The 9,978-nt window shown below is 48.3% G+C and overlaps 1 protein-coding gene across 4 annotated transcripts; it reads right to left on the minus strand.

Annotated features, from left to right (window-relative positions):
* Nucleotides 1–4,188: 4,188 nt before the first annotated feature.
* Nucleotides 4,189–5,429, minus strand: LOC100444342 (keratin-associated protein 10-5). 4 transcript variants are annotated; one of them, XM_063720922.1, is made up of 3 exons: nt 5,184–5,429; nt 4,989–5,072; nt 4,189–4,766 (listed from the first exon to the last, which is right to left on the minus strand). In XM_063720922.1, the coding sequence occupies exons 1-3, from the start codon at nt 5,427–5,429 to the stop codon at nt 4,470–4,472; spliced, it is 627 nt and encodes a 208-aa protein (XP_063576992.1). In that variant the 3' UTR covers nt 4,189–4,469. The 4 variants fall into 4 exon arrangements, with proteins under 4 accessions (XP_063576992.1, XP_024095087.3, XP_002830817.4 ...); XM_024239319.3 differs by having other exon boundaries at nt 4,189–4,901; nt 4,998–5,075; nt 5,154–5,429; XM_002830771.5 differs by having other exon boundaries at nt 4,189–5,072.
* Nucleotides 5,430–9,978: the final 4,549 nt, after the last annotated feature.

Genomic DNA, 9,978 nt, shown 5'->3' on the forward strand with positions numbered 1-9,978 from the left:
TGACTTGCTTTTTAAATTATCCTTCTTCTGCACAATACTTGTCAAATAAGAATGGTGTCTTCTAGCGCCATGATTGCCCAGAGCGTGTCCAAATGCCTCCCTAGCTTCAAAATCAGTAGTCTTCATCAACATTGCCTAAAACCTCTCGTGCCCTGTGCAGACATCACTGGTGTGGTGGGAGGAACACAGGCAGGCGATTGGAATCGGGTCTCTGTCGCTTCCACCCAGTGTGAGCAGAATCATCTCCTCGACCCTCCGGCCTCTCTAAGGTCAGGGAAGTAGGACTCCCTCTTTCAGGTTTCCAAATGGAGTGGTAAGAACGACAGACAGAGCACGTGTGACCACAGTGAGCCCAGGGCCAGTGGACTGGCCAGAGCAGGATGGTCTGAGGAGTTTTGGGCATTTTAAGAAGTCTTTAAAAATTATATTTGGAATAATAATGTGTTGTAACCACTGGAAGAAGTGCCAACTATTCCAATGATTATAAAACATACTCATAAAGCAATGATAAGATCACAAAGAATTTCCATGCACAGGTGTCAGAGAGTGGCCCGGGAACTCAGCTGCAGTGGAGGTGGAGTTGTGAGGACAGACCCAGAGCACTGGCCACATGGAGTCACAGTCCCGGAGTGGAAGGGAGTGCATAACTCACGGGTGAACAGACACACAGACGTCCCAGGGTGGGTGAGAGCATGAACCTCATGGGTGAACAGACATACGGATGTCTCAGGGTGGGTGAGAGCATGAACCTTATGGGTGAACAGACACACAGACGTCCCAGGGTGGGTGAGAGTGGGCACCTAATGGGTGAACAGACACACGGATGTCTCAGGGTGGGTGAGAGCATGAACCTCATGGGTGAACAGACACACAGACGTCCCAGGGTGGGTGAGAGTGGGCACCTAATGGGTGAACAGACACACGGACGTCCCAGGGTGGGTGAGAGCATGAACCTCATGGGTGAACAGATACACAGACGTCCCAGGGTGGGTGAGAGCATGAACCTCATGGGTGAACAGACACACAGACGTCCCAGGGTGGGTGAGAGTGGGCACCTCATGGGTGAACAGACACACGGATGTCCCAGGGTGGGTAAGGGGGCAAACCTCATGGGTGAACAGACAAACGGATGTCCCAGGGTGGGTGAGGGGGCAAATCTCATGGGTGCACATGCCCATGGTTTTCAGCAACACAACTCAATGTGTTGATTGCAACCCACAGAAGCAGAGAGTTAAAAATAACTCCAGAGAAGGGGGACTCTGTGGAAGAGTCTTCATTAAACTCTGTTTCCCTTCACGTGCTGTTTCCCTTCACGTGAGCTGAGAACACTGCTGGTTGAGGTCCTTTGTGTCTTTACCAAACCTCACTCTGTCTTCAGAAAGTCATTTTCTAGGAGGTGTATAGAAAAGTTGAGAAACCACTATAAACCAAGATGACTTAAGGGATATTTATACAATATCCCATCCAACAACAATGGGATGCACATTGTTTAAAGTGCACATGGAACAACCACCAACATAAACCACTGGAGAGGCCTGAGAGCAAGTCTCAGTGTCTTCAGGAGGGATGAAATGACAGGAGGGCTGAGTGTGCTGCTTGACCACACAGAATTGGAAATCATTAATAGAAAGACATTTAGAAAATTGCCACATACTTGGAAATTAAATAACACACTTTAAGATCTATGAGTAAAAATATAAATCACAATAGAAATTATGAAATATCTGGAATAAAATGAAAATGAAATCACCACATATCAATACTCGTGGGATGCAGCTAACAAAGCATGTAGAGGAAAATGCATAGTAATTTGCTTTATTAGAGAAGAAGGCCTGAAATCAATTATCTGAGCTTCCAGCTTAAGAAGCTGAAGAAGCATATGTTGAACCCAAAAATAACTAGAAATAATAAAATAATCAATAATTTAAAAACTCCACTGTGTTTGTCCATTTTGCACTGCTGTAAAGGAATACCCGAGACTGGGCACTTTATAAGGAAAGGCCCGTGGTTATCTGGCTCCTGGTTCTACAGGCTGTACAAGCATGGCACCTGCTCAGCTTCTGCTGAGGTCTCAGGAAGCTTTACTCATGGTGGAAGGTGGACGGGGAGCAGGCATCACATGGTGTGAGGGGAGCAAGAGAGACACAGAGGAGGGAGTGCCAGGCTCTTGTAAACAACCAGCTCTCCATGAAGGCACAGAGCAAGACTTCGCTCATTATTGTGGGGGTGGCACCAAGCCACTCATGAGGGAGCCGTCCCCATGACCCAATCACCTCCCACCAGGCCCTGCCTCCAACACGGGATCATGGTTCACCATGAGATTTGGAGGGGACACATATCCACCATATCACCTACCAAATAGAAAGTGGACAAACAGGGAAATAAATAAAACCAAACCTAGTTTTTTTAATAGACCAATGAAATTGGCAAATTTCTAACTTTACTGGTCATTATAAAACAAGAGAACAAATAAATTACCAATATCAGGTGTTATGGTTTGGCTGTGTCCCCACCCAAATCTCATCTTGAATTCTCACATGTTGTGGGAGGGACCTGGTGGGAGGTAACTGAATCATGGGGGTGGGTCTTTCCTGTGCTGTTCTCATGATAGTAAATAAGTCTCACAAGATCTGATGGTTTTATACAGGGGAGTTTCCCTGTACAAGCTCTCTTCTCTTGTCTGCCACCAAGTGAATTGTGCCTTTCACCTTCCACCATGATTGTGAGGCCTCCCCAGCCATGTGGAACTGTGAGTCCATTAAACCTCTTTCTTTTGTAAATTGCCCAGTCTTGGATATGTCTTCATTAGCACCGTGAAAATGAACTAATACATCAGGAATGAATAAAAGGCTGCCACTACAGAATCTGTAGGTATTTAAAGGAAACCAAAGAAATAATGCAAATAATTCTATGTCAATACATTCAACAGCTTAGATGAAATAGGCAAATGACTGGAAATAGATCATTTATGAAAAGGGATACAAGAAGAAATAGAAAATCTGAATAGCCCTCCATCAATTGAAGAGATTGGATTCGTAATTAAAACCCTTCCCACAAAGACAATGCCAATCCTGAATGGCTTTGCTATTGAATTCTACCAAGCATTTAGGGGAGAAATAATGCCAATCTAACCCAGACTTTTCCAGAAAACCATGGGGGTAGACACAGTGTCGGCGAGGGTGCCAGGGATTAGGGGACGGAGGCTGAGGCCTCATGGGTGGCAGGGACTCCCTTTGTGGGCTCTGGCCATGGACACAGACTCCTGGGATGAGAGGGGGACTCACGGAGGAACAGCCATGCCTTGGCCCTGAGATAGCCTTACAGGGAGGATAACTGAAAATTTACCCACTGGGGACAGTTGCCTACTTACTAAAACAGTTCCAGCCACCACCGCAGCCCCTGGAAGGCCATCCCCCCACAAAATCCCCCAGGTCTCAGCAGGGCCTTGTCCACCTGTGCCCTCCAGTGTCGCCTATGTCAACCTCACCTAAAAGGGGCCGGACGCACGGCCCTGCAGGCGGGGACTCTGGGTCCTGAAAGCCCATGCGGAGCCTGGTGCCCCCAGAGGAGGACCTGGGGCAGTGCCGGTTTTGGGGAATCATGTGCGTCCATCCACCCACTCCATGATGCTTTTGTCTCCATCAAGATCCTGGGGGAATCCTGTGTGTCCCTCCACCCACCCCATGATGCTTTTATCCTCATCGAGTCCCTTGTCTCCTGTGCAGGTGCAGCAGCCCCTCACTCTCCCCTTGCGTTGCTGCTAAACGGGTAGAACCCTTGGGCGGGCGGCACACAGGGAGGGTGACCAGGCCTGGAGGCTGTGGTGCCCGGACCCCAGACCAGCTTCCTGGAAGGTGACCCTGCAGGGTGGGCTCTCCCAGGTGGGACAGTGGGTGGGACGGTCCTGGGGCATGGAGAGCTCCACAGCCCAGGGCACGACAGCGAATGACCAGGCTCAGGAAGACCCGGGCACAGGGGCTGAGCCGGGACTGAGCCTTCCTGGGCGTGGCTGTGAGTTCCACCTGGTGACCCCCTGGAGGAGTTAGGCCACTGTCCCCTGTGACTTCTAGGTTAAGTCACTCATTCATAGAAACAGTCATGGCTAGAGACCAATCTGAGCTCAAAACCATGTGTCCCCAGGAGCACAACAGGAAAAGAGAATCAGGTGACCAAGGAGAGTTTATTGGGGAGCAGGAGGAGGTGCTGACAGGTTCAAGTTGAGGCCAAGTGACCTGGGGCAGAGAAGCTGGGAGGGAGGACACGGGACCCAACAGGCAGGTGGGCACCTGCTGGGAGGCAGGAGCTAGGGAGCTGCGAGGATGGAGACTCCTGGGAGTATGGAGGGGGAGGTCACCTCAGCACATGGGAGCCCCGTCCCAAGTGGGGGCAACCTCCTAACCCGAGTCAGGACCAGTTGGCCCTGGGGGATGTGCCTGTCAGCAACTGGACTCCTGGCCTGAGCCGAGGCCTCAGCAGGCTGGGCGGGAGCATGCAGGGCGGCAGAGGAGGGACACACAGGAGGCCAGGTGGCAGCAGCTAGCCTGGCAGGAGGAGGCATGGGCACAGCAGGAGGAGACGGGCATGCAGCAGGCGGGCCTGCATATGGGGCGGCAGAGGAGGGACACAGAGGAGGAGGGTCTGCAGCAGGAGGTGGTGTAGCAAGCCGGCTGGCAGCTAGACTGCTGGCAGCATGAAGTGGAAGCCCCAGAGCAGACGGGCACACAGCAGATGGGTTTGCAGCAGACACGCTTGCAACAGACAGGCACGTAGCAGGACTGCTGGCAGGGGGAGGAGGTGCAGCAAGTCGGCTGGCAGCTAGAATGCTGGCAGCATGAAGAGGAATCCTCAGAACAGGTGGGCACACAGCACACGGGCTTGCAGCAGACAGGCACACAGCAGGACTGCTGGCAGGAGGAAGAGGCACAGCAAGTTGGCTGGCAGCTAGACTGCTGGCAGCATGAAGAGGAATGCTCAGAGCAGGTAGGCATGCAGCAGACAGGCTTACAGCAGACAGGCACGCAACAGGTCTGCTGGCAGGGGGAGGAGGTGCAGCAAGCCGGCTGGCAGCTAGACTGCTGGCAGGATGAAGAGGAATCCTTAGAGCAGGTAGGCACACAGCACACAGGCTTGCAGCAGATGGGCACGCAGCAGGCCTGCTGGCAGGGTGAGGAGGCGCAGCAAGCCGGCTGGCAGCTAGAGGGCGTGCAGGAGCTGGTGCAGCCTGATTGGCAGGGGCTGGGCTCACAGGCCACCTGGCAGCAGGGGCTGGACACGCAGCTCACTGGGGTGCAGACCAGGGTCAGGCAGGGGGCCGGGGCGCAGCAGCTGGGGGTGCAGCAGGGGGGCTCACAGCAGCTCTCTGGGCAGTCGTCCACTCGCCAGGAGTCGGAGCAAGCGCTGGAGCAGACGGACATGGTGGACGCGGCCATGCTGGGGTGGGGAAGAGGTGAGCTGGGAGCTGGGGGAGGTGTGAGTGAGTGACTGTGTGAGTGAGTGAGGGAAGGAGAGAGGGAGTGAGGGAGTGAGTGAGGGAGGGAGTGAGTGAGGGAGGGAGGGAGGGAGTGAGGGAGGGAGGGAGTGAGTGAGGCGCTCAGGGCTGTGGGGCTTTTAAATCCCTCCCTGGCGTGTGTTGTCCCAACAGGAGGCTCCACAAGCTTCTCTTCCTTGTTGGTGTTTAGAGCTGGTGGCTGGAGATGCGTCACTCGTGCTGGTTTATCTCTGTTTGTTTTTCCCTCATTAAACTTGTGTGTATGTTGCAGGGCTCTGTTTCTTCGTCGGTTCTTATTTTAGCCCCAGAAATGTGGTGGAAAATATTTCAAGCAAACTTTTGTTGAGTAGAGGTTTTAGAGATGAAGACTTCTCTAAAGGGAGGAATTCTAGTTTCACCTATCCTGTGTTTGGACTGATTGGATATATTTTATTACTTTTAGCATATTAAAATATAAATAGGTAGAAAAATATGCATTTCTTATAAAACGCAACTGGCACAGAGGGTAAAACGAAGCTAAGTGGCCCTCCCTTCAAAACCCTTGTGCCTCGTAAGGGGAATGCTCAGAGATTCGGTATCTGGTGGATCTGTGCTTTATCCTTGTCTCTTCAGCTCTTCCATGCCACCCTCAGAGGCCTCTCTCTGTTTTATTTGAAGCTGCGCTCTGGGTTTTCTCCATTTTTATTTCCTCATGGTGACAGATCAAGTACTTTTTCACATATGGTGATTTTAGGACATACATTTTAAGATTTCTTTCTTGCCTAAAAATGTACTCAACTTTACCCTCACACTTATATGATAGTTTAGCTGGGTATATAATTCCAGTTTCAAATCAGAATTATTATTATAAATAATAACAAAACATCTGTTTTCTCAAAATGATGAACCTGTCACCATTTTTCTGTAGTGTCCAGCGTTGCTGATGAGAGACTGAGGTTGGTCGTTTGTCATTTTTTATAGTTTGTCTCTCTCTCTCCGTTTAACTCTCTGGGAACATCTGGTTTTCTTTTTATTTCTATGCGTATGCATTATTTTACTTTCTGTGGTTAGAATTCATTGAGCCTTTCAACATGGAGACTCAGGAAGTGTTTTGCGCTCTTAAAAATAACTCTTATCTCTTGAGGTCTTTCCTTTTGTGACTTTGATTTTGTCTCACGATGAATGAAATACATTTTTGGCTCACTGTAATGATGTTATGTTGAGCATTTAAACGTTTTCCCCTCGTTTCACTGGACATCAGTTAAGCTCTGCTCATTGGTGGCAGTTCATTTGAGTTTTTGAGTAAAAGGCTATTTTATTCTAGGGCATTGGGGTCCTGATCCAGTTTACATTCTAATTTGTTTCCATCTGTTTCTCTTTTCTACAAATATATAAAGGATTTTAAAGAGCCTCCCTTTTTGTTAGACAATTTTGATTTTATTTTTTATAACTCTTTGAATATCCTTTCAGTGATTATTAGTAGAGGTTGTGCAAGAACAGTGTGCTTAACCCACTTTCTGGGACTGAGGGACTCGATGCTCCTTTCAGGAAATGACAGGAAAGCCAGGAAGGCTAGGGTGACATCATATTAGCGGCTGTGCACAGACACGCACGGCGCAGGTGCAGTCTCCACATCAGCCACCGCGTGAGGGGTGACTCTGCAGCCCATTTTGACAGTTGCAGAAATGCTGAGAGAAGATAAGTAACCTTGAAAGAGGACAGCTGGCCGGCAGTGAACCTGACAACCGCGAGCTCTCACTCCTTTCCCTCACAGCCATAAATGGCTCCGTTCCGTCACACAGCTCCCAGAAGAGTGCGTGCTTCCTGAGTGGCAGGCAGGGAGGGAGGTGGTCCTGAGCCAGCGGGATGTGGTGAGGCTGACATGGCTTCTGCGACAAGCCCTGGAGCCTGTATGATAATTTGCTTTAGTTTTCCCATCTGTCTCTGGCAGCCTCCTTAATCGAATGGGTGTGGTGATTCCTCGTCTCTTTATTCCTATTTGTGATCCACGCCCTCTGTCGCTCCCTTCTCCTGGTGTCTGGATCACCCACCACTGTCCAGAGTGTCTTTCCACAGTCATTGCTGTGCCCACAACACCTCCAGGGTCTCAGTGTGCCTAATCTAAGTCCACGCCCTGCGCTCAGTGGAGACGTGTCTTTTTGGATCATGGAACTTTTCACTGGGGGCCACCACAGCAGTTTCCATGGACAATCGAATGATCACACCTCTTTCTTTCTTTCTTCCTTCCCTTTCTTTCTTTCTTCCTTCCTTCTTTCTTTCTTCCTTTTTCTTTCTTTTTTGATACATAGTCTCATTCTGTCACCCAGGCTGGAGTGCAGTGGTGCTGCAGCCCCCACCTCCCGGGTTCAAGCGATTCTCCTCCCTCAGCCTCCTGAGTAGCTGGGATTACAGGTGTGGACCACCACATCCAGCTATTTTTCTTTCTTTTTTTTTTTTTTTCTTTTGGTATTTTTAGTAGAGATGGGGTTTGGCCATGTTGGCTAGGCTGGTCTCGAATTTGTGGCCTCAAGTGATCCGTCCGTTTCGGTCTCCCAAAGTGCTGGGATTACAGGTGTGAGCCACTGCACCCGGCCAGATCACATCATTTCTTAAATCAAGCAGACACTCTGGGGATCTGAATGAGCTGAGCTGCAGGGATTAAACGGCCCTGGCTGAGGGAGGGAGGTGCTGGGAGGGGATGTGAGTCTGGAGGGCAGGGTGGCCCACGGCCGGGTCTTCTGCAAGTGACACACATTTGGATTCTTCTTTTCCAAAATGTAGTCTTTTGTTTCATTTGACTCCCTTTCATCGTGGCTGGCTGCCCAGCACAACGCTGGAGACGTGATGACAGCAGCCCTCTGGTCTTGTTTCCAAAGTTAACAGAAGCACCTCCCGCAGCTCCGCACCAAGCCGGTGTTTGCTGGTTTGTAGCACAGCCTTGGTCTCGTGCATGCAGTGTTTTTCCACTCTAGTTTACCAAGAATTTTGCCTCAGGCTTTTAAAGAAGGAGTGAGTTTGTTCATATATGTGTGTGTGTGTGTGAATGTGTGTGTATTAATCTACTGAGCGTTCCAGTGGCTTTTCTGCTTCTATTTTATGAGTATAGTTAATGATACCCTTTGTAACTTGCGATCTAAGATATACATTACTTGATAATGGCTCATTATCCCTTTTTCCCCAGCTTTATTGAGATATAATTGACAAATAAGAATTATATAAATTCAAGGTGTACAACATGATGTCTTGATACATGTACACATTGTGTGATGATTACCACGGTCAAGCTAATTAATATGTCCATCACCCACGCAGTTACCTTTATTTTGTGATGAGACATTTAAGATGGACTCTTAGAAGATTTCGGTATTACTATGTTGCGTTCTGTGTTACAGTCAACTGTCTTCATGCTGCACGTGAGGTTTCCAGAACTGACTCATCCTGCACAGCTGAAGCTGTATCCTGTCATCAGCATCAAAGTGGATTAAGCACACAGTTCTCGCACACCTGTATTAATAATCGCTGAAAGGATATTTAAAGAGTTGTAAAAAATGAAAACTCCCTGCACCCCCTGCCCCTGTGAACCCCCACTCTACTCTCTGCTTTGCCAAGCTTGGCTTTTTTAGATTCCACATATAAGCGAGGTCTGCAGTATTTGTCTTTCTGTGCCTGGGTCACTTCACCTAGCATAGTGTGTGCAGGTTCATCCATGTTGCCACAAATGACAGGATCTCCCTCCTTTCTAGGGCTGAATCGTATTCCACCATGCATATACACCGCGTTTTCTTTATCCACTCATCTGCTGATGGGCACTGATGTTGCTTCCATATCTTTGCTGTTGTGAATAGTGCTGCAGTTAACATGGGAGTGCAGGTATCTCTTTGAGATCTGCCTTTAATTTGTCTTGTATATATGATTGCTCATCACATGGTAGTTCTATTTTTAATTTGCTGAGGAGCTTTGATACTGTCTTCCATAATGGCTGTATGTAACAGCTTAGTTTTTCTTTAACTTAGGCACATAGAATCTCTTACTTTATCTTTTTAAATGGGATTGATTTACAGTCCTCTCTCCGTCTCTCTCTCTCACACACACAATTGTTCCTAGTTTTGGCATCAGGGTCTCACCAGTCTTACTAGAGGAATCCAGAAGATCTCTGGCCTCTTCTGAGCTCTGGAATATTTCAAGTATCACAGGAAGGTCTTATATTGAAGGCTGATGATATACACCTTTAAAACATCTGCGTCTGCCTTCTGAAGAATATCTTTCAATACCATTTCCATATTTTCCTGGACGTCATTGTATGAAAATTTTCATTTTGTTATTCAGTGTTGGTAATTTATATTTTTTAGAACACAGTACATTTCATTTATATTTTCAAATTTTAGGATAAACATACCCATGCTACTTTCTTTTACATAAAAACAAAAATCTCTGAATCTGTGGGCGTGTTTCTTTTTTGATCTTTAATGTCTGCTTATTTTTATTAGACTGTATTTTTATTTTCTTTAGAT

This window comes from Pongo abelii, chromosome 22 (assembly GCF_028885655.2).
Source record: "Pongo abelii isolate AG06213 chromosome 22, NHGRI_mPonAbe1-v2.0_pri, whole genome shotgun sequence".
In the NCBI taxonomy this organism is placed as follows: Eukaryota; Metazoa; Chordata; class Mammalia; order Primates; family Hominidae; genus Pongo; species Pongo abelii.

Excerpts from the sequence above, each read along its gene's own strand:
- LOC100444342 (XM_002830771.5), bottom strand. The coding sequence starts at position 5,429 with ATGGCCGCGTCCACCATGTCCGTCTGCTCCAGCGCTTGCTCCGACTCC. Across the intron at positions 5,073-5,183 it reads CGCCCTCTAGCTGCCAGCCG|TCTAGCTGCCAGCCGGCTTG; the intron begins GCTTGCTGCGCC and ends TCCTGCCAGCAG.